The 24,965-nt window shown below is 37.2% G+C and overlaps 1 protein-coding gene across 1 annotated transcript; it reads right to left on the reverse strand.

Annotated features, from left to right (window-relative positions):
• Nucleotides 1-985: 985 nt before the first annotated feature.
• NEDD1 (NEDD1 gamma-tubulin ring complex targeting factor) lies at nt 986-23,731 on the reverse strand. Its single transcript, XM_018080649.2, has 14 exons — nt 23,589-23,731; nt 21,596-21,690; nt 20,090-20,206; nt 18,799-18,939; nt 13,762-13,991; nt 12,558-12,759; nt 11,444-11,630; nt 8,543-8,674; nt 8,317-8,364; nt 7,691-7,914; nt 6,819-6,963; nt 6,354-6,510; nt 4,012-4,078; nt 986-3,318 (listed from the first exon to the last, which is right to left on the reverse strand). Exons 1-14 carry the CDS (start codon nt 23,722-23,724, stop codon nt 3,214-3,216), a joined length of 1,986 nt encoding a protein of 661 aa, XP_017936138.1. The 5' UTR covers nt 23,725-23,731; the 3' UTR covers nt 986-3,213.
• Nucleotides 23,732-24,965: the final 1,234 nt, after the last annotated feature.

Here is a 24,965-nt window from a genome sequence, read left to right on the forward strand (position 1 = left end):
TATCTTTGCCAGTGCCTGGCACAGGAAGCTTAAGGAGAGTATGAGATTTTTTCTTGTTTGTTCTTTGAGAACTTGTTAATCAGCATCTCCCAGATGCACCACAAGTTACATGAAAATGGCTGTACTCAGCCAAACCAGAAGGTGCAGCTCTTGACACGCACCAATAATGACCACAGAGACACAAGTGCACTGGTGAGCAAGCACAGACACAGCACCTGTCAGTGTTAAGCATTCAGCAGTATCAGACCTGTTACCGTTATATACAAATAATCTGCAACCATTTTGTATTTTCAGTTTAAGTATCTAGGGTGTCTCCTAGTAAGGAACTGTATGGTTTGGCAATGCAGTCTGTAAAGCATGTTCTTTCTTTCAGTATGCTGTGTTCCTTGTATAGGAGAAGCAGCGAGCAACTTCCAGATTCATCCTCATGGTGCTTATGAACAGTATGGTGTGCATATCAGGCACTGGTGGACTTCTGCTACGAAGTAAGGACATGCTGGCATCTTGCATTTTTATAAGAATAAATCAATTAGTCAAAATCAGTTTTCAAACCCTACATACCTTGAAACTGCAAATAAACTTCTCATCACAAAGTCTGTATGTGGACAAGAGAAGGGAACTAAAAAATGAAACATCTATAAGTTAAACATTAGGAAGACGCAGGATTTCCAACTCACCTGGAGCTTAGGAGACAAGATTATTCTCCCTGCCCAAAACATCTGCTTGAACATTATTTTTGGCTGAGAACTTGATCTCTCTGTTATGACTCTTAACAGTTTTCAAGTTGGAAGAAGAAACTGCTCATCTGTCCTTTACTCCAAAAGCACGAGGTATTGTGAACATTTCTGTGAAAATGATCTGATGGTCTACATGAACCCACAGAGGCAGAAGAGAGATTACTCAAGAATTTTAGACAGACTGCACCTGCTGAGGCATAACAATTACAACACATTATTCTCTTTAATAAGCAAGTCAACACAGCTTGTTTTTTCTTCAAAAAGGTTAAAACAAGCTTTATTTTAACATACAAATCAGATCGTGTACAAGGCAAAAACATACCCCTATAGTGATAGGCATATTGGGTCTCCACACACCATGTGTAGCCACTTGTGCTATAGTAATCCTGAGATATGGAAAAAAGCCCTAAAAATCTTTTTTAAAAGGCAAAAATACCTCCTTTTAGTCACTCTTGCTATAGTCACCTTCATTTGGGAATTAAGAAAAAAGATTATAGAGTTCTGAGTCAAGAAAACAAATAATCTACAAGCAAAATACCCAAGATTTGTCTAATTCCCTGCTGTCATCTGGGTACACTAGCAAGAGCACTTGGGGAACAAATCAAGAGACACACATATGCAAGGTTACTTCTTTTAACACTGGAAAGCATGTCGAAGAATGCCAAGATATTTCTGCTACCTTCAACTACTACTGTCTTCATGAACTGTTTGGTCTATGTGTCAAGTTTACACATCCTATTAACTTAATTCTCTACACTGTGTGTTAAGTTAGTAAAAACAGCCCAACTATCTTTGTTTCCTTTCACTATGAGGTTATACGTGATATAGATATATCTTCAAAAGCTTATAAAAGCAGTAGAACTACAGACATTTAAAGTCATGTCTCTAACATTAAAGGCTACTTGAACACCTGCATTTTGCCAGAAGATTGTATTTGTCATTAACTGACATTAAAAAAAGGAAGTCTCTTTTTAAAGTAAAAGTTAAGGGAAAGTTATAGATAGGTTTGGGGATTTTTTTTAGTTTTCCAACATACAAAAATAAGTTACACTATATATTATGGCTTTTGTTATCTACTCATTTAGTAGAAGAGTGTTATCATGGATTTAAACACTAGATGTTGTAACTAATTAACTTGCTGTATTCTTCAGACTTTCCTTCTTTGAATTTTCAATTTGTGAAAAGAAACAACCAGATATTAGAGGGAAAATTAAGAATCCTCCCAAACAATTTAAATAGCAAGAAGCACTTGTAGGAGAAATCTTTCAGAGAATATTTTAATTTATTTTAAAATTTTCACTTCATTTTTAAAGTAATTTAATATTGAAGTTTTAATTTAATCTTCTTGGCACAAATAAAGGCCAAGCCAAACATCCCACACACTTCAACAGTCAGGACTTCATACTGAGTCTCATTTCAGAAATGTGTACACACCAGTATGATACTATTATGCTACTGAAGTAATCATCTGACTTTAATGTTTGTTAACCATACAAGATAATAGTTAAATTTGGTATGCAGCTATCTTAAAAAGGCTACAATAATGCTAAGTCAAGAAGATTCAAAACTACAACACAACTGCTCAATATTAAGTGTTGTTCACTACAAATAGGGAGGGGAGGGTGGGCACAAGATGCCCGAGTCAAAGACTGGAAAGACTTTGTTTACACATTGCTGTATTATTAATGGCTGTGCATACTTACATTTTGAAGTCTGAAGTTGAATTCAAATTGGACAAGCTATGAAAATATTCAAATACATGTAAATAAAAAGAATTCTATTTCATAACTAAAGTAGTAAAAAAAAAAAACAAACTTGTGCAGTTGAAGTAGCATTTGCAACAACAAAGTTTACAGCAGACAAACATAAATGTCAGACTTAAAAATTCAATAAGGAAGATCGTGGCACCAAATTTGAGAATATTTTCAAGCTCTCAACTCAGGACAGAAGAGTTGCCAGTTGAATAAATTTAACCGACTACTTTCCAGCTCCTTGTAAACAAGGCTCCATGTGGAGCAAAAGAGGAGCTTTCTCTCCTCTTTTGCATAAAGAGAAGTATCTGAAAGGCAAGCTGCAGTGATTGTTTCTGACAGCAGTAGAATAAAGAAGCAGATAGAAAAGTAAGTATATAAAAATGTTCTTACAGAAAAGAGATCTGTCCTGGTTTGATTTTGTTTATGAAAAGGCACTTCACATATTGCTAAAACTCAGATAACATACTTGTCCTTTCAGTTTTTCTGTTAGAAGGCTGTATTTCAAGGTGGTTAGCATGAGTATGCAAATGTTCTTTATACAGTGTCTATCTGTTACAAATTTTATAATTACATATAGTATCTTACACCAATTAGTTAGAAGAACAGATTCATGTTCAAAATAATAGCAGGTCTTGAAACAATACTTCAGTGATGATGGACGATCTGTCATAAGCAACACACCACCTGTAGTGAGTTCATGCTAATAAAATTAGCAATATACATCAGAAGTGAGTCCTCAGTCTTTTGTTTTCCTCTCGTAGTCTCTCAATTTCAGCTACTAAGCTTTCATTTACAGAGTACCTTTCAAGTAAAGCGTGCATTTCATTCTAGAGAAAAGAAAAAAGTCTCAATCAGTAGTAATAAAGTTAACAATTCCAGTTTTATCCTATCCATTTTCATATCTCTTTTGAAAATTAAATAATGTAGATAATTCTGGTTTTAAAAACTTTTGATAAGAAAAGTAAGGGGGTTTTTATGCTGACAGTATTTTGATCATTAATACATTAGTGAATATTTTATCAAAGGATATTTTGCAGACCTTCAGGAAGAGAATCTACTAATTCAGATTCCATTAAAATGCTCAGTACCCAGACAAGGTCTTTTTAATGCAGATCAAAAGAACAAAGATTCATAAAAAGGTGAAGCTAAAGAATACAGAACAGTTCAGTATGTATACAGTACCTACAAGTAAAGCTTTCTATTTGAATTCCATCTATCTCCTCCTTACCTCAGCCCTTGGCCCTTTCCAAAGGACAGCTGAATTTGTTTCCCTTTTGCTTTTTTTATAACTCTTAAAGTACGGAATTCATACTTAGCCAATGCATATGTTCCCTTTATTTAGCAAGCATAAAACAAGTTAACAGATTCCCATTCATACTTTCCCCCTCCTTCACATCAAATCCTCACTTTTTTGGTCTCAATAAGCAACATAGATTTTCAGTTTTGAGAGAATATGGCACGCCTTTGTATTACCAAAATGGAAAACTGAATGTATTTCCCATCATGGTCTTTGTACATACCAACTGCATATGGAATTGTTTGATCATCTCCACTTGCAAATTCACAATATCTCGATGGCATGCTTCTCTGGGGGAAGAATTGCAAAAGGACAGTGCACAGATTTATTTAGGAAGCAGTCTTTCTCTCCAATCCTCAGCACCAAAAACTCCACAATTCCTCACTTCATAGCATCATGAAACAAGAGTCTAAAAACACTTCAATCATGCAACATAATCCTCTACAGCTTATTTTCTGGAATAATTTTGTTATGACACTGATTTTCATAAGTACCATTTTTTTCAGCATACAAAAAGATGTCGGATCTTTTCTGTTTAGAAACCAGTATATACATGGTAATATCAAGATTGTTTTTTCACTTGCAAGCTGTAAGCTTCTCTCCTTTTTATGATTCAAAGCTGATTTTCAATCCCTAGATCACAAGCACCACAGAGAAAGATATTTATCTGTAATTGAAGATACAGCTTTTCAGTATGTGAGTTTCAACACTTTTGTAAGACGGCCCAAAACATCAACTGTGATAAGTGATACACACATTATTCTCAAGCCCACAGAATGCTCCAGGTTCATCTACATAAAAAGTAGTGGCAGTGCTGTCTGTGAAGTGACATGAATTTGTTAATTCATGGACAGCCATTCCACATTACAAAAACCAGGCTTGAAAATAGCCTCTACCCACTACATTAATACAAGAGTTCCAGATGCTGAGGAAGAACAAGCACAGCTCACAGAAAAGCAAGAAAGCTCACAAGCCCTTCCTGAACAGTGTATCACTGAATACTGTGCTATGGATACCCGTGGCCTGAGATAGTAACGCATTTCTTAAGTAGACACACACAGATCTTATTTTGTTCTCCTCTCCTCAAACACAGACCAAACCCACTTCCTCTTTCCACAGGTTATTGTGCTACAGAACTCCTACTGGAGGCAATCTTCTTTGAGTGTATCAAGTACAGATGCCAGCTGGCAGCTTAGAAATTCCAAGATGTAGGTTATCTCCCAAAGACAGGAATATCAACAAACAAACAGCTTTTTGGAACCAAATGAATTATATATTCCGCCTGGTCCTTTTCTAAAAGTCCATGTTTGGCTTTTTTTTCCCATTACTGGAAGAGGAATGAATTTCTGGCAAGAAAGATAAAAATCCTTTCCTCAGATTCCATGGGCTAAAAGGTAGTTACATCAATAAGAACCTTGCGATGGCTCCTTCCCTCTTAGTGACCCCATTACAAACAATCTTTTACCTTCAGTTTGAATATATCTACAACTTACAACTGGGAAAAGGGCCAGCAAAGCCTTCCAGGCACTCCAGGATGTATAGGTCAAAAGAGAAACGCAGTATCTAAGGCTCCAGATCTCAGATATTGGAAGTAAAAGACTGGCATCCCTTCCAATTCTGGGATGCCTGAAGAGAGACTTTAAAGACAACACATCTGCAATATACAGACTGCATTTTAAGTCACATGAAGTTACAGGTTTTAATCAGATGTGTGATTATTGCCAAAAAATCCCAAGAGCCTTCTACTATACTATATTTATGCAAAGACATTTATAACCTTCAGTGTATTTTTTCTGTTGGCAGATACAGAACAGCCATAGCACTTGGACCTACTAGGCTAGTACTGCATTGCTTTTTGTCTTCAAGACAGCAGAATTACCCCTGCCCAGCAACCCTTTTCCTCTCCATCACCTCCATCAACACACTTCATCTTAAATACGGGTTGGGAAGTGATCTTAACTGCTCCACCTTCTTCAAACTCCACTCTCAATAGAACCATGCTAATTTGACTTCTTTCATGACCATTGGAATGATGGTTAGATATCCACAAACTCAGTGATCTGACACCAGCCATCATGTACAGCATGTTTTAACGAGGAGCTTCACCAGGAGAAATACACACTCGCTATTTTACCTTACATATGCCATGCTAATGACAATCAAAGCCAACACAAATCAACCATCTAAATCAAATTCTCCACAGTGTCAGCTTGAAGAGCAATTTCTCCTGCTGGAATGGGGAGACGAGCAGGGAGGGAATGAAATCAGCACAAAGCTTCAAGAAAAACAGGAAGGACCTCATTATGCAGATTAAATTTACCATCTGAGAAATGTTCAAGCACTCATTCTGAAAACATGTTATCAAAGTCATTCACTGGCAGCCCTCAGAGACATCAGTGTAATTAGTCATCAGAGCTATTAAAAACTAAGTTTCATACCTAGATTTCCAAAAATAGGGCTATAAATTTTCTGATCCAAGTAGAAATTCGTTGAAGCATACGCTAAAACATCTTACTAAGAAAATGCGTCATTGAAAACAACAATATTCTGCCTGAATACCAGTACCTGAAGTCATCCATTGTTTCTTGTATCATATTCTGAATGAAGTTTATTTGCATTGATGTCAGAGGTGCATTTGGTCTGCTACTCCCAATGGTTTCTACTATTTTTTCTGACAATGAACTTGCAACTCCAGCAGTGACAGGTGATGTTATCTTTGGACCTTTACAATTAAAAATAAATTAATTAAACAAATAATTATTTTTTTTAAATATCAGTATAATGGAGTACAAGAGGTTTTTTTATTTGTCTTGAGGCTTGTCAGTGTTTTACCTCAAATATTACTTAGTTTAAAAAACAGATTTAGAATGAATCTTTTCAGAGGCAACTAGGGACATTCTAGGAGGGCTAGCTGGATTTAAAGAAGAATCAAGAGCAGATGTTCTTTTTTAATGTTAAGTTCATTTTATCTGATTTCATATCAGTTTACAATCAACCACACCTAGAACTGGGCCAAAATTATCAACTTACTTGTTGAGGTAGTACCATTTACTGGTAGATCACATGCAGGATGGGCCTGAATATTCTTCATTAGTCTCTCATTTGTATCAAGAGTGGATGATGGTGGAGAACTTAAAGTTATAGATTCTATGTTTGATGAGCTTGGTTTTGAAACCTGACAATAAAAATAGGGGTTTTTTTATAAAAAAAAGATGAAATCTACATACTACAACTGTCTAATTGCACTTGAAGACTAAGTTTACAGGAATGCACTTTCAAACATTTTTGCTTTTTGGAATCTACTCAGAAATATATGCTTTTCATTTCCTAGCAAGATATTGAAAAATTGCTAAAACATTCAAAATTGCCTCAAGTGCACACACAGAACTGAGTGCAAAAGGCAATGGCCTCTTAATTTTCACATCCAACATTTTGTGACGAAATTATAGCATCATTCCTAGCAAACTCAGCTTCTGAAAAGCAATACAAAAGCAGCTAAGGTCTCCACATAGGCATATCAAAGATATCTCAAGTAGGAAAAAGAGAGAGATGAAGAATAGGGAAAGAAGATGGTGGAATTTATCTAATAATCAACAAACAATTATACTGGTGCAACCATCTAGTGATCCTTCTTGATTTTCTAGAAAAATCAGAATACTTCTCAGGCTACACCCATTTTGTTTCATGTGAACTTATGTAACCAGAGCTTATTTAAGAGAAACATCCATTTCTCTTCCATTGCTGAAGGCCAAGGTACTTAAAGTGTGCAAGGTTTTACAGATTTGTGTCAATAGTGTGAACAGAGTTGCAAAATAAGATTAGATGGGGCATTATCAAGGATTTTTTCTTCAAGTAGTAGTATTCTGCCAAGATTCTAACAAGATCACTCATAACAAGAATACCTGCTTTAAGACTTCTTTAGTTTCTTGTTTTCCAAGACTTATTTTCTTAATGTCAGTCTCTGGATGTTCTTCTTCTTCTTTAATTGGAGACCCCACAAGTGCATTTATTGGGCTGGATTGTACCCCTTGTGCACTACTGCCCACTGGGCTTCTTTTTACTTGAAAGGCAGCAGGGAGCTGTGGGAGAAAATCCAAACCTGCAAGGTAGGACTGAAAATCCAGACCTAAAACGAAAGATGAATAAACAAACACACACCAAATCTATCCCACAATTAAAATGCCTGCACACCCATACAAAGCCAATTAAAAAAAAAAGCACCCCACAAAAACTAAATTCTTAAATCTAATTTATGCTGACATCATCCTTATCAAAGTAAAAACACAAAAAGCCTCTATATATCACTATAAATTGCATAAAGGAAAATAAAATAATCACTTTAGGACCATACTCTTGATTTCCTGTTGCCATGTTCTATCTTAGCACTTCAGTGTGTCAGACAATTTCCAGCAAAGTTCATTTGTTTCAGTGTCTGTTTTTTTCATGTGTTTGCTTTCAATGGTATGACAAAATTAGCACGTGAGAACTAGTATAGACCTCCAGAGGCCTGTCACTGGCATATGCTTACCACTTCCTTTTCCTTGAAGATCTTCAGTCCCTCTATTTGTAATAATATCTGCAAAATACCAGAACATAGACAAATGAAGTACTTATTTGCGTCATTAAATCAAGTTCATAATCAAAGACTAATTAAAATATCAAGTAGGTATCGTGGTCAATAGCACACAAATGCCATAATGTCACACTACGTGCAGATGAACGATGCTTTACAAATTTCAGTATTAGCAACTTACCATCTCTGACTGGAGAAAACATATCTCCTAAACTACCTCGGCCCAAATGATCAAAACTATTTAATTCGGCACTTTTCCCATGATCTGTTTCTTTAGATGGAATGACATCCAAGCTGCAACTATGGGGTAAACCTTAAAAGGAAAAAAACATTCAATTAGTAATTGAAGTTCTCCAAAAATAACATACATTATGCCTAAACAATCTCACAGCAAGCATGATACCTGGTAAGTCCAGTAAGCACTTTAGAACCATCTACAGATGCCAGCTAGAGGGTCAGTTTAACTCCCTCATTGGGCTGTCGGCAAAGGTGGATGTAATTAAAAGCTAAGGTACTTACTAACAAAAATACGATACAGTTGGAACTAGTAACTGCACCTTCTGCTAAGCAGGTAACCACATTCAGATGATCAAAATTGAAATTTGCTTTGCAATAAGAGAAATTTGCTCCTCTGGGGTCAGTAAGTATTCTAAGGGAAATTCTGTGTCACATCTCTTTTAAAGCTTACCTAATGTTAACGCTTATTCCTAATATTAGGAAATAGAATTGGAGTTTCAGCTGCAGGCAAAAATAAAATAAAAAAAACCAAACAAAACCCCCAAACCAAACCAAAAACAAACAAACAAACAAACAAACAAACAAACAAAAACAACAAAAAAACAAAACCCAAAACCAACAACTTGTTCCTAGACCTTTCACCACTCTACCAGGGAAAAAAAAAGTTAGCTTTTGTATGCATGGTACCAAGGACAGTTGTCTGAAGAAGTCCCCGCCAAAAAAAAACCCAGTAAATATTCAAACTACCATTTTTAGAGATGTGAATTGAACTGCTCAGCCAGCCATCTAAATAACTTTCACAATTTAGTATGTTTGGAAACCACATCAGGACTGCAAGCAAGCCATTATTCTGTCCTTACTGTACTGCTAACTTGAGAAGTGTCTAGATTTTGAATTAACAACTAGGCACAGAGCATTAGTGCTCTGCAATATATAAATAAATCTTTTATAAATAAATCACCTGTACATACAAAAACTTTACTTTGGATCTACTTTCATTTAAGAAAACTCCCACCAAACAAACAAGGTAAAAACCCCACCACTGGTTATGAAACCTTTAAGTACTTCTCTATGTGGGGATTACTTGAACAAGTAATCCAAACATGACTGTGTGGATGCCTGCAATTAATCATGTCCAAGTATCTACATTAACAGGAACTTGAGTCAGGTTTAAGATTTCACTTTTAAAGGTATTAATATATCACATTTTCCAGTCCTTCAGACGTGTCAGTTGTGGCACGTACATAGGATTGCACTTGCTAGTGAAGTAAATACTTGGCACACAGAGTCCAACTAGAAGTACAGTATCAACCTGTGCCAGAATCTAGAGGATCTATGTAGGAAAAAGCACAATGTAAAATAGGGCAAAAAAGTCTTCTCTGCATTTTTACCTGTTCCCAGGAATCTAAATGTAGTAAGTACCTGAACCGGAGAACAGTTGCTAAATAGAAGGTTATGGGAAGCCAGCTCAAAGTACATCCAAATTTCTCATCATATTCTGACAACTTATACTTTTGGACTGCAAAAATACCTGTGATAGAAAGCCTCAATTTTGTTTAAATAGGCTATCAGAGCACTTTACTGAATGCCCCATATTTCTCCAAAGATAAATCCCATAATCAGAGTCTAGAAGAATTTCCAGAGTACAAATGCAGTTTGTGGTCTCTCATCCATTCCCACTTTTAAGTTTAAAGACCTGTCTTCTGAAGTATTCAGAGGGCTTTACTCCTGAAGTGAATACTCAGTTTAAGGACAACTATTTGTATTACTTGGCAAGCCTTTATTTTCTTAAAACATCTATTTATTACGCATGGTCCTGTTTAAGGGGTAACAACCATCTTCAAATAAAGATAACAAATCATATATTTTAACTGCAGTAAAATGTTCCACACCCTCAGTAATGTTGATTAGCAACACTTCTTGCATACACAGGAAGCCTTCTACTTCACCTGATACTTCACTGCACACCCAAGGGAGGTCATTAATACACGTCCCTATGGACTGCAGTGGCTTATTGCTTAATTACTGTTGCTAAATGTATTTCTCCTTATTTAAAAAGGGAGGGGGAAAGTGCTGTTGCTTTTAAATAGATTGAGGATTTTTTTCAAGAAGCAAACTAACAGTGCTACTGATTTGATCATATTTTCAGAAGTCTTGAATTAAATAAAATTTAAGAGTACATTTCACACAGTGGCAGAATTTTGGAATGCTTAAAATTCTTGCAAAGAACTTGTTAATTTCAGAAGCATAAATAGCAAGTACTGTTATACAACTAATCATACTTGTAACTATATTTAACCTCTGTCCTACCACGTGATACTGGAATCATGCCTCTCACAAAAATACAGTTCAGTTCTCACTTGGGTTTTCTGACTAGGTTTTTTTTCCTGTGCTTTGTTTGGTTGGTTTTTTTAGATAAGGTCTGTTTATTTATTTCTATTTATTAATAGAATTACAAACCATTAGCTCTGCATTCCATGCAGACATTGCATCAGAAACTGCATTACATACATAAAGATATTCTACAGGAAGTCAGAACAAGATTGTCCCACAGTATCACCATGACTTTCTCCTTCAAAGTGTAAATACATACTTCTACTTCAAGTCCAGAATTTAAGACTTCACATGTTCTAAGCTTATAGTAGGATCCGGTTCACTTCCTATAGTCTTACAGTACGTGTAGTGCAGTAGAAGAAAAGAAGGTGCAGATGTACATACACACAGTACTCCACACAATGCCCTTCCCTTGGAGAAAATTTGTACTGTAACAGTCAAAACATGAAATATTCCTTCCATCTTCCACATTATGCCAAATATTATTGCAAGAGTAGGAAGAAGACCCTACCTGTTTTCTCCTGAAGAATCTCTCCTCCCTTATTCTCACTTGGCAACATAAGATGAGAGGAAACTGTTGCTGATGTCTGAGAGGCAATGTTTTTGATGCCAGTATTTTGAATTCCTCCAAGATTACTACCAGCTTTCACTTCTACTCTTTTGGATACAGGTTTATTTGAAGAACCTGAAAGGTTAGACTGAAGAAAAAAAACAGACCATATTAAGAGAAGTTATTATTCCCTCAGCTAAAAATAAAAATATTAGCCAATATACTTTCTGTTTCAAAACACTTAAAAAATTCAGTTCAAGTTGCAAAGGTTGCCTAGGAGATATGCCTTTACAAATATGAAAAAGGTATCTTAATGTAACTTCAAAGAACATGGGAAACATCCGTATTAGTATATAAATGGCAACAGAACTTAAGGTAACAATGGAGTGACCTGGCACAAGCCAATTTTGTTCCTAGGTTTAGACATAGGAAAAATAAGAGATTACATTATTAGTGACTCCAAATTTTACAGGAATAGTCAACCACTAGCAGGAAGTGTGCTAGAGGAGGAGGAGTAAAGTCTCAGAGTGGTAAAGAATCCACTTCAAAGGTTCCCTCAGTCTCCACTAAATGAAAGCATGGGGTTTCTGGATACAGTAGAGCCTAATTAAGTCTTGGAAGAACCTCTTAAGCCTTCTCTGTTATTTAACTTCTCCACTGCTTTTATACATGCCTGCAAAAGACCATATATAGGACCATACAAAATACCTCAAAATGAGCAGCTCTGTTTCTTCCCCTTAAGTGGAAGGGCCATTACAGAACTTTCTGCTACTGCCTGAAACTGAACCTGAGGTGCCACAAACTGATCTACAATGGCAAAATATCCATTACAGGAAATTTAAGACTACTCATTTCTACACTGAGGGAGGAGTGGGGGGAATTCCACATTAAAAATCACTAAAACAGCACTTAGGACTGAGCAGTTTATAATTTCTGTGTTGGCATGATCCAATTTTGTTGGCATCTGTAACGCTTAGAAAGTGAAAGCTAACTTTTTTTTTTTTTAGAACTTAAACTTACGCTTTGCTTTCACCAATCTGCATACTGAACAAAAAAAAAGAAAGCTTTTTTTTACCTTGAAAGAAGTGCTACTGAACTGAAGACGTATGCATTTCACACAGCCTTTGTGAGCAATAACTGTTTTCACTGGTGATGTCAGTTGTCTTAAGTCATACTGGCAGATTTTTCCCCGGGAACATCCTATAGCCAAAGTAGTACCATCAGGCATAAAGTCTACTGTTGTCAGAGGAAAATCAGCTACTATTGTTGTCAGTAACCTTCAAATAGGATAAAGAAGCTTTTAGAATTCAAAAGTTAGACTTTTATACGCAGAGTATCTAAAATATATATATATATATATATATATGAAAGCTTTCATAATTCAGCTACAGGTCAGTAGTTCCACTTCTCCAGTGCCAAGTAAATTCAGTGACACATCTTATGAAACAGTGGATTAGGCTTATACTAAGAATTCATGCTTAACAACAAAAAACCTGCATATGACCCAAAAGATTTCAGGAGGACTGGATCACATCACCTTCCTAACAGCAGTTCTCACACCAACATTTTTTACTGGTATCATCATTTCCAGTTGCAATCATACTAACATACGTCCTCTAGCTTTCCAGGTGTATCAACACTAATCTTCCCACAACTCTAGGAAGAACTTCAGGTCCTAGTTTGCATCCTTCTACTACACCCCCCCAAAACACAGACTCCTGCTGTTATTCAGCCATAGGAAAAGCACAGCTCACACTAGAACCAAGGTCCCATGAAACTACTTGCCATCCTACCCTCTTACTACATAGTACCATCACCTGTGTCCCGTACTTCCTGCTTTTTCAGCCAATGCTCTCCCATATTTAAGGCTCGCTATCTCAGCAATTCTGTGCACCACAGTTATGTCTTGTATATTGAACTGGAAAAGCAGGCAAGCTAAGCTCAGGTGGCTGAAAGTCCTCACAGGCTGTACTGCTCCTCAGAGAAAATTGCTCTGTATCAACAGGAAAAGCCCACAAGCACTTGCAAGTGGTCACTCAGATGTAGCACTTCAATTAGTTCCCACATACCTTTTTTTTTTACTATTGTTTGCTTGGTTTTTAACTACAAAAGCAAAATGGACTATGGGACAGGTTCCCCAGTAGTGATATGCCAATCACTTCAACCATTCTCAATGTGGGCTGAATTAATTATGTGATGTCATAGCTAAGCATGCTTTTTCAGTTTTTAAAAGAATCCTTATTTGGGTTTTATAATCCAAAGGTCTTTGATATACTCACTTTTTACTTAAAGTGTCATAGAGAATAACTCTTTTATCCAAACCTACAGTTACAAGCAGCAGCTTATTGACTGGAGAAAAGCAGATTTCTGAGGCTGGTGCTTTATGAGTATTTTCAAAACTATGATATGGGTTCTGGCTATTTACATCCCACAGAGTTACATTTCCACTGTCAGAAACGCTGCCCAGCAAGGATTTCTTAAAGGATGAATATTTCAAGTGTCGAATAGGCTGTAAAACAGACATAAAAAATGAATTTTAATACCAATATCAAACACCCTATTATTCTACAAAGGTTTCCACTCTGAAATATAAATAGCAAAACCCAGAAAATTCATTTTGCATTACAATGCCATTTTTGCTATCAGGGGGCACACTTTTTTTTTACCATTACGGGGTATCATATGAGCTGATAAGCAAAATGAAGGATAAGAAAAAAAAACTTCTAGAAAAGTTTCTTAATTTTTTAGCATGTCATACAAGAAAAACCCACACCACATCTAAAAGTAAAGGAGCAAAAAGGTACAGTATTTCACCAACTGGTCTCCTGCCAAAAATGTTAAACTTAACTCCCCTTCACTGATTTTAAGCACTTGGATAGAAGCCAATTTGATAAGACACACAGACTCCAGAGTTAAGCAAGTATGTAGGTCCTGCAGAAGAACAGACTTCAACCTGTGGACTAGGACCAGAGAAGAGGATAATATACATGGTTTATCACATGCAGCCTTGCTGTTGCAGAATCACGTAACACAGGAACTTAACTACCTTTCAGAAACAGGTATTTTGTTTCCACTACATTGCTTCAGAACTTCACTGCTCTAATACTAAATTACATTACTCAATTTCCTGATTAATTTTACCTATGACCCATCTGCACCAATTCACTCCTGTGGTCATAGTGCCCTCACACTTAAACTGTTTTCCTAACTCCCCAGTACTGCTTTCCCATTTTAAGGAACAGCAACCTCACCTTCATTCAGGCTTTATTTTGCTATAAACAGTAAGTCAGAGTCTCCCAAGACTGGTTTTCCACTACTATCACAGTATGTTTGCAACTCTCCCAGTTTGACTCTTCCTTGAATATGGACAACTAAACTCTTATATGATCCTCAAAATATTTTGCAAAGGCAAAATGCACTTCCTCCATTTTGTACTGTAAATACTCACTATGAAATATCCTAAGACTGCATTTTCTTTTTTGCGATCCAGACTGCTTGGGTTGCTTATTGTCATTTTATACCAAGAAATCCAAGTCCTTCTTTCCCTTGGGAATTTTCAAATCCTAGTTTAGTAAGAAAAGCCTCAGTTGTAACCAAGGTCTGGTACCTTGATTTCTACTCTGTCCTAGTTGTTCCCACGTCTGTTGTTTTGATCATTTTTGGATACTGACACATCCCCTCTTACTGGCAATACCTTCTAACTGTGTTCCATCCCAGCTCTACTTAGAATCACAGAATCGTTAAGGTTGGAAAAGATCTCAAAGATCATTGAGTCTGACCATCAACTCAGCACTGCCACATTCACCACCAAGCTATGTCCCTAAGTGCCCTCCCTACACATTTTTGAATGCTTCCAGGGATGATGATTCCACCACTTCCCTGGGCAGCCTGTTCTGATGTCTGACTACCCTTTTAGAGAAGAATCTTTTCCTAATATTCAATCTAAACCTCTCCTGGTGCAACTTGAGGCCATTTTCTCTTGTCCTATTGCTTGTTACCTGCAAGAAGAGACCAACCCCAACCTTGCTACTACCTTTTTTCAGGTAGTTGTAAAGAGTGATAAGATTCCCCCATTTTTCCAGGCTAAACAACCCCAGCTCCCTCAGCTGCTCCTCATCAGACTTGTACTCCAGACTTTTCACCAGCTTTGTTGATCTCACTTCTACTTTGATAAGCATTACTGAAAATATTAAACAAGATTAGATGCTCAAAGATAATGTTTGTTTGGTTTATCAGTATAACCAATTTCTTACCCATCTTCTCTAATATTTTCTCACAAGGCAGTGAATCAAGTACTTAATTCAAGCCAATAACAGCTGTTACTATTTTATTTGCCTGAAAATGCTCTCAAAAAGCTATTGTATTATTCTAGCATAGACCACACCGCAATACTGGCTTTTATCCTATTACCCTCTTTAACTTCATTTTAATGGAGATATGTGCTGGTTCATATGCCTCCAGCATCATTTCCAGAACTTGTATTGCACGTCTCACTGGAAGCCTAATTGCTTCAAACTGCTTTAAAGAGGTGGCACCTTCAACTGCATATTCAAATAGGATTAAATATGACTGTTCATCATTATTATGGTCCTCTACTGGACACAATGGAGATATCTTTATCATAATTTTTCAGGTTTTTATATTGAAAAAATATTGAGCGATTCAGGAATAACAGCTTCTATTACATACATGATCTACATGGGAAACATTCCTGTCCCTCACAGTTCCCTGCCATTTCCTTTTCTCCTTTATCCTTTTAATTTCACAGGTCTGGACAAGTTCTCCATTTTCTTTCACATGAATACATTCCCCATATTACCACTGCTCCCCATTTTTAGCTTTAAAAGCTGAAGACAATTTCACTTATATGGAGTGGCCAGAACCCATCACACTTCTTTACAAATCAGCCAGCTGTTCAAACAGCTAAACTAAATCCTGTTGCTAGGAGAATAGCACCAGGCAGCAAAGACTTGAACAAACATTATGTTTTGAAACAAACCTTAATTCATCCTCACAACAGCAAGCAGATAAGAATCTGGTAGTCTAAATGAATGCCAACAGCAAAGACAAATTATGGGATCTGCAAACAACTGTGTGCAAGAACTCAATTCTAATAAAGCACACAGGTGTTTCTAAATTAAAATCAATTAACAGAATATAGGCCAATACTCCTATGAAGAGAAAATTGTTTAAAGTCACAGAAAGCACTGCAACCTTGGGCTATTCTACTACTTGTAGAATCTACACAATACCAGAAATTAACTGGCAAGGAAACTACATTTCATCATGTTGAATCAAACACAGGCAAGCTAAAATTTATAAGGTTAGTTTGACTTCACATTCCCCAACTCTAAAAAAAGTTACTAGGGAGTGGTGACCCCTCCTAAGCCAGACAGCTAGTGCCAGGATCAAACAGGATAATACACTGTTTATCTATTCAAGCTTACTCTTAAAGAAAACGGGCCCCTAAGCTATAAATCAAGTAAAGGCTTTTTAAATTTAACAGAATTATACAAGTCTTCAGATATTTGCTTCACTGCACAATTAATCCTGCAATTCTCTACAAGTACCAATTAAAACCCAAAACAATAATAAAGCTATTTCTGCACATAAAAGTAAAGATCATTTTTAGGATCGAAGATAAGCTGATAACTTGAGATATCCAACTGGTCAACTCATCACAAAGTTATAGCTCAATTCCATTTTAAATTAAGGCTGTAATCAAATAACTGCCCTCCTTAAGAAAATGTTATAGACCCTTTAGAACGTGAACAGGAGCTCTGTGTTTGCAATTACTTCAACACTTCAAACAGCTTTATCCATCCTAAAGGTCACTCAGCTTTGCAGTAGGCCTTTTGATTTCATCTGACAAAATAGTTATTCATGGCATATCACTCACTCTTAATCACTTTTTGGCGGAAAGAATTGAATACATCAAACAAGTTGATGCAAATCGTCCTCACAAGAATTTCCTATTAACTAGCAGCATAGTCCCCACTCTGAATATTTACCTGAGCTGCACAACCCAGCAATGGACTTCCCTGTAGCTCCTGCCTCACATCCACATTCTTCCTAAGACCGTAACAATCAAATCAGAAAAATGAACTGACTACATAGATGGATTTTTAAGCTCAAACCAAGTATGAAGTACAATTTTGCTTCAATACAAGTATGAGACTGGTGATAGATCAAAGACACTGCAGCACCTAGGAGCAGAGATACTTTGAATTTAACAGAGATTTTTCAACAGAAAGTATACCATAATTCCCAAGATGCTATGAGGTTGTAAGGGATTTTTCACCAAGTTATATTGTTGGTGCTAGACAGGAGAAAAATTTAACTTGACACCATCTGCAATCTAGGACTGAAAAAGTTGTTGTAGTAACAGAAAAGGAATAAGTCACAACTTCAGTATTCTTTGCAACATTAAAGACCAAGTTTAGGACCAAAGCAATGGTTCTGCATCCCCTAGGCAGCTCCTACCCCTGTAGAAATGATTCAGTAAAAAATGAAAGAATGCCTAAAACACAAACACATGGCTGTCTGTAAGACAACACTCACACCAAGAGCACACACTGTAATTTCCACTGGGACAACACAGTTCATTTACTACTGCAAATGCTCTCATATCAAAGGTATTGGCTTGTGATGCCCACCAATTCTTTTAATATCTTTTGAGTCTGCCAAAAGGAACTGCAGTGCCTACCAAGGTCCTCTAAGTAGTGCACATGCTTTGTGTTAGTCTTTTGCACAGTCTTCCTTCAAACTAGTTCTCTCAAATATTACCTAAACACCTAAGTAGCTAAGATAAAATCTCATCACTTTTCTCTTTGAGCAGCTGTGCAAGTTTAATCTCCAGATTAGATAAACTTATTATTTCCAAATAACAGGCTTATATTCACCCTTACTGTACAGATGGCTTTCAGTAAGTCAGAACTCAGGCTACATGGTCTTTGTCCTATGCAGCAATAATTGAGTCGTCCATTGAAATCCTGCTTTGGTTTGTGGAGCCAACTGTGTTTTGATCAGCTCTAAGATCTAGAAGTTTGTTCTTGAGGAACCAGTGTCTGTCAAGTAAAATTTGCTGTAACCTTTATAGAAGCAAAGGTATTTGAGAAATTTGTATTTCAATCCTACCTATTATTTAAGGCTAGAATGCACACAATAGTCTGCTTTTTCCTTTCCTTAAGGGCACTCTTAAAAATTAAAATGAAACAGAATAACAAAACTTAAAAGCTGTTGATACATACTTTCAGTTTCTAAAGACTGTCAATTAAAGCTTGGTACCTGAAAGGAACTTAATAAGGATAGCCTACCTGTCGGGTGCCATAACCAAAGGGAGTACTTGATAAATTGGTGGTAACACTGTGTAGGATAATTTCACCACTCAGAGATCCGGAAGCAATGTAGCCATCATTCCAATTATATGCAATGCATGTGACTTCATCTTTATGATCCTGTAGGGAAGGGAGGTTAGAGGGAGAGAGTTAACGATATTCGTCCTAATTTATGCTTTTGCAGGAAAACTTCAGCTTGATGGGTTTTTTCTGACCATCTGTAACACTTAAAAATATTATTTAAGAGTTATTATGGAATATCACAGAAAACAGCAGCAGAACATGCTGAAGATCAATCATAATACTTTAACCACTTCTGATTTTTGAAGATGGTTTTAATAAATTAGTAATGATGATGGTGTAATTATATACAATGTTTTAATAAGACAACCAACAGCTATATCTACCACAGGTGTTATCAATGTTATTTTAAAAGTAAAGTCTCCCAGAAACCAGATGTTTGAATACGCTTTCTGTTAATCTGATGTACTACTGCCAACTTCCCCTTCTGTCACTTTTAGCATTAACACATATACTTAACAACTAGCTTTTCAGTATAGTCATTTGCAATGATATTGTGGATGAATATATAAGGGAAGATAATCGAGTACTTCTAACCCAAAATTTAGGAATAGATATTTCAAGTATTGTACTATCTACTTAGCAGTTTTGTTTCAAACTCTAACTCTGGAAGTCTAAGAAAAAAGAATAAATCAAAGCTTAAGTTTTATAGCCTCTTAAGTCAGTGGTGCTAAACGAGAGCAAATCATCTACTGAAGGCATCTGGGAAAGATATTAGACCATCCTATGTTTTGTGCATCATACAGAGTTTTTAGAGAATTCATACTGGATCAGTTAAAAGACAACTATCTCCCAGTTTTGCATAACACTAGTTCTACTACAGTATTCCACAAATACAAGTCTTTTCTCACATGACATATCAGAAGGAGCAATTATCTGGAATGCATCCCTTGAAAAAAAGCCTAATCAGAGAATATCAATAAAAATTTGCAAAATTAGAAGTCCATTCTGAAAATTTAAACATGCATTATTATAGAATTGTACTTTGAAGGCATTGAGTTATGCATGCTTGTTAAATTTGCTGTTTACAGCACATAAAGAACACAAACTTGAACAAGACACAGGTGTGTGCTAGCTCCTATCTGTGACCTTGATCCTACAGATACCTGACAAAGGAAGTGTATTTTTTACAGCTGGCAGCAAAACCTGGAAGACTAGAAAACTACAGTTGTTCCTCAGCCAAACTTACCTTAAGGCTGCGATAAATCCTTCTGGATTTCAAATCCCAGATATTGACTGTGCTATCAAGGCCTCCACTCACAATATATGAAGAACTAGAATTCAAGCTCACACACGTCTGTTTTGCCTGATGGACAAGGGGGGGAAAGCATGTTAAAGAGAATTAAGGGATTTATTCAAATCTACTTAAAAGCACATTGATGTGTTTTTGTTTTCATCAGCACAAACAGTCCCACTGACAGATAGAACTATTAGTAATCTACAGTCATTTCCCATAAAAAGGCATCTAAAATCCAATCCAGTTTGGACATATATTTAATATACCTTAAGATCTAAATATATTAATTAATAAACTCTCAAATGTTCACATTTTCCCATTCCCATTTCAAATTTTTTTAGCAACTTTTCCTTCAATATGTGTTTTCCCTTTAAACTATAGCTCTGTAAAGTATAATTGCAGACTTCTATTCAGTAATGAGTTTATAAAAAGAAAAAATCCTAAGTTAAGGGAAGAAAGCTCCTTAGAAGAAAATCAAAAAGTTGTCTAAGTCACATACTTCACATTCCCCAAACATTACAGAGAATATTATAGCGGCAGACCTCATAATTTGGTTAAGTGATTCTTTTTAAAATAATCACTGAAGTACTATCTTTTGAAAAAAATGTCAATCTTAATGATAGACCTACATCGAGGACAAATTATTATTCAGTTCTATCCTGTTGAAAATTCACTTTTAAGTTCTCAATATTTGAGTGAAGAAAAAACAAGTCCATCTAATTATTGACACGGTAAAATTGGAAGGGATTGCATTAGTTATAGATCAGATTCAGTGAAATCTCCAGGAAAAACACTCTGCCTTTGAAAGTGTTTGCCTCAGCACCCTAAAAGCAAAGTTTGAACAACTTTACAGAAAATTTTCCAGTCCAAATTAGCATTAGAACAGCTATCCAAGCAGAATAATTAGAATGGTTTAGAACACTAACAAGTCATTCAAGTGACCATGTCAAGAGAGTCTTCTAAAACAAAGTCCAGCTTCTTGAAGTTCATGGTACCACATTTCCATTTAACAGGAAAAAGAAGCTTTGACTGTAACAGAAATTCTCCTGTTTCTTACAATTCCAGAAGATGGCATGTGTACACTCCAAAAACAACCTCTATATAGATTCTTATGTTTTTCAGTGTACAGTTCACAGACATGCACGATACTGACAATTCAAGTTGGAAAATGAAGTTTGAACTTGAGCCCTGCTCCATCCCCTACACATCAAATCACATTTGAACCACCAACTGCCTCAGGTTATCACTATTACTGCATTTGTATTTTTTTATTGTATTTCTTATTTTTATTCCCCCCCTTTATATGTGTTTAACAATACACAAGCAAATGTTTTTACATACATGTCATTACTCATACTAAAATTAAATTGATCCCAATATGCAGAACAGATTTGAGACACATAGGATACAAGGTGAAGTGGGGGGAAAAAGCAGGGAAAAGCATTTACTCATACTTACTCCTTCAGCTATTTCAAAGAGTGGAACAGGTTTGTTTTTACAGCTTGAAACAACTATTTTATCACCAGCAGCAGAAGCAGTGGCCAGGTATCTGTCTTTGTCACAAGTTAAGAACAATAACTGTAGGATACTAGTGATTAATAAAAGCAACAGAAAGTTTCCCTTACTGAACAGAAGACAGATTGTCTAAACAGCCTAAAGCACTGTACCTTGAAGAGACCTAGAAATAGAAACATAAGGCTATTTTCCAAGCTTTCATTAAGAAGCTCTTGAATTAACTACAGCCCTTACTTTCCAATACAAGGCAGAACAATTTCTTTCAGAGAGAAGATGAGAAATATCTGGCAGATATTATTTAAGAGCTCTTTACCACTAAGGCAGCTTATCCAGTCTACAATTCTGTTTCACCACCACCCCATTGTAAGAGCCCCATTTATCACTACAGCTCAAACAAATGTCTGATGCTGTTAGCAAACCGTGGATTCAAAGAATGGTTCTGTTCATGACACGTTAAACTACTTGACCACACAGTTTCTAGAGCACAATGAGCACTTGCAAATTTGTCCCCATCTGCACTTAAAAAAGAACACCAAAAGCCCAAAAAGAAACTTTTTGTGAAACCAAGTACCCTAAAGTAATAAGAAAAATATTCCATATAGAGCTACAGGGAAGGAAGACTGCCTCTGCACTCCCACCAAATAAACCAAGTAATCATTTAGATCAGTGTCCTCTATGTCTTCAGGCCAATGTCCATTGTGATTTTATATTTGCTTATTTAAGAATAATACAGGTTAATTGGCTGCCTTTAACAGAAGAGAACCGGTAGGCAGAGTAGTGCTTGCTATTCCTTTCATTATTTTAAGGCACCTTTTTAGCATACAGAATTATGCAGAACCAAAACTAATGCTTTATCCCTAACAAATTAACAAGTATATAGAGTAAGATACTTCATTGTTTCAGTTTTGGGAGATGAAGAGAAAGCATGACAAGACAAGACCTGTAGCTAAAGTTTATTAAACACATGTAAGTGTGTATACATATACATGAAAATATTTCATCTATGCTTCAATTTCTCTGCAAGCTCCATAGCTAAAACATTCATTTGTGTTCTGATTGTTTAAACTTTTCATATATTCACTTATTTGCAGACTTAGAGGACAGACATTCAGAACTTGCAGGACAATTGCTATGTGCCAGCATACTGTCCTTCTTTCACATCAAGCTGAGGCACCACCACTTTTTCCTGTGACTACCATACAAGCTGCTCACTTGGTAGCACACTAAAACTTCTCATATATTCACTTGGCACCTCATATCATTATCCTAGAACAGGCTTCCAAGTCAGAGGTGAAAGATCTAAATGGGTCAGATCCATTTTGATGCATAGATCACCACCATCCTACAGATGTTTCCTACATAACCAACAAATTTGTACTTCCTCTCTACATGCTACCAACAATGCAAAGAAAACCAGTAGCTACAGGGTAAGTGGTATCAAAGACTATCAGAATCAATGAGAAGCTGTTCCAGGAAAAAAAAAAAATCTTTGATTACAACTCTTCTCTACACTATGTATAGAATTCTACTACACCAGAAATTGCTTTGTTCCACCTTGCCAGTAAATTAAGCATTGCTTTGAAAGTGAGTATCATAATCAACTGAAGAAACAAATGAGTAAGCTTTACAGTTGGCAGGCAATTCAGGCATATCATAATCATTAAAAAAGTTTTTGCCTCCTAAAGGATGAGAAACTTCTACAGAATCATTTACCACTGTGAGTTAATTCTCTTCAACACAGAGAACCACAAAATTTTCTTCACAATACATACAAATCTTTTTACACAAAACTTCAAAAAGGCATCAGGCCTGTGTTCTACAAACACCTTAGTAAAAGAAACAAAAACAAAAATGTTAGAACCAAAACAACAAAAACCCAAACCAAAACAAAAACAAAAACCTCACCCACAAAACTGGCTGAAACTGTAAAGGATACTATTGCTGGCCCAGCATAGTGAGCTGACTGGATGCGAAGGTGTATGTGGGTTGAACTGCTCCACCACAGTCAGTGATGAGGAATCCCATATTTTAATGTCATCTCCTGCTGATGCAAAACGTATGCCTTCTTGCATGGCTGCACCTGCTTTTGCAGAAATAAATAAGAAAAGTGAAAATATATGTAGAAAAAAAATATGTAACAGGCAACCTCTCGAGTTATAAGTAACTTCATCTGCACCATTTAAGATTGTTTTCTTGATAACTGTGACATTTATTTGGAGAGTTACACAGTGAGTACTGTTCAGCTGCACGTACTAGTGAAAGCAGCAGTAACTCCACATTTTTGTTACTTGAATTCTTGCGGGGAATGTGTGCTTTCCTTTTCACAAAGCCATCCCCTCTATGGCATCAAGAGACTAAAATGAAGCTTTTATCTCCACAGAGTTTACAGCTGCCTGCCACGAAACCGTGAGTACTCCAAGGACCCATTTCCCACCAGTAGATGGGGATATACAAACCAGAATTAAACTGTTGCAGGGCAAGGCTGGAAGTTTAGACCTAAAGGACTGACTTCAGCGTTCATCTCACCACCCAAAAGGAGACATAGGAGAATCCTTTAAACTAAACCTCTGACAGCAGAATACGAGTGACAACCTTTCATCGCAGCTTACAAAACATCAGAAAACAAACAGGCCAAGAACAACGCACAGCTACTTGTTCTAATTGACACCGTTTTAAGAGCCAAAGCCAATCTAACTGATTCCTAGTTTGTACCGTTTATTCTCCGTGTTTTACTCCAGGTAATTGTAAACTGCCAGCAAACAAGGACTCAAAATGTGAGCCTTCCCTTCAGCTGAAAGCACAGCCAAAGTTTCCGGGACATTTCCGCACAGCTTTAGGCCATTCATTCTCACTGCCGCGAGTAGTAAGGTTGACAAGACCAGTCACGAAACTCAAGGTCCACACCCGCCTTCGCTCGGCATCAGCCCGCGGGGCTGCTCCTCCCGGCGCACAAGGAGCTCCTCTCCCGCTCCTCACTCCAGGCCCGGAGGCCGCAGCAGGAGCCGCTCCGCGCTCCGCGCCCCGCAGCCCCGGCCTCGGCCCCGGCCCCCTCCCGCGCTTTCCCCGCAGTGCTGCGCACCTGGCCGGGCGGGCACCGGGCCGAGCTCCCGCTGCTCCCCGCCGGCCCGGCCCAGCGCCGCTTTCAGGGAGCAGGACAAGGGCCGGGACAGGGCCTGGTCACCGCCCCGATACCGGGCGGCTTCCCCCGGCTTCCCGCGCGCGCCCGCCGAACGAGCGCCGCCCGCGCGCTCGGGCGGCTCCGCGCGCCGCTCCCAGTCAAACATATCCCGTCCCGGCAGCCCCCGCGCGCCGC

The sequence above is a fragment of the Manacus vitellinus genome, unplaced genomic scaffold, assembly GCF_001715985.3.
Source record: "Manacus vitellinus isolate BGI_N305 unplaced genomic scaffold, ASM171598v3 scaffold_5_pilon, whole genome shotgun sequence".
In the NCBI taxonomy this organism is placed as follows: domain Eukaryota; kingdom Metazoa; phylum Chordata; class Aves; order Passeriformes; family Pipridae; genus Manacus; species Manacus vitellinus.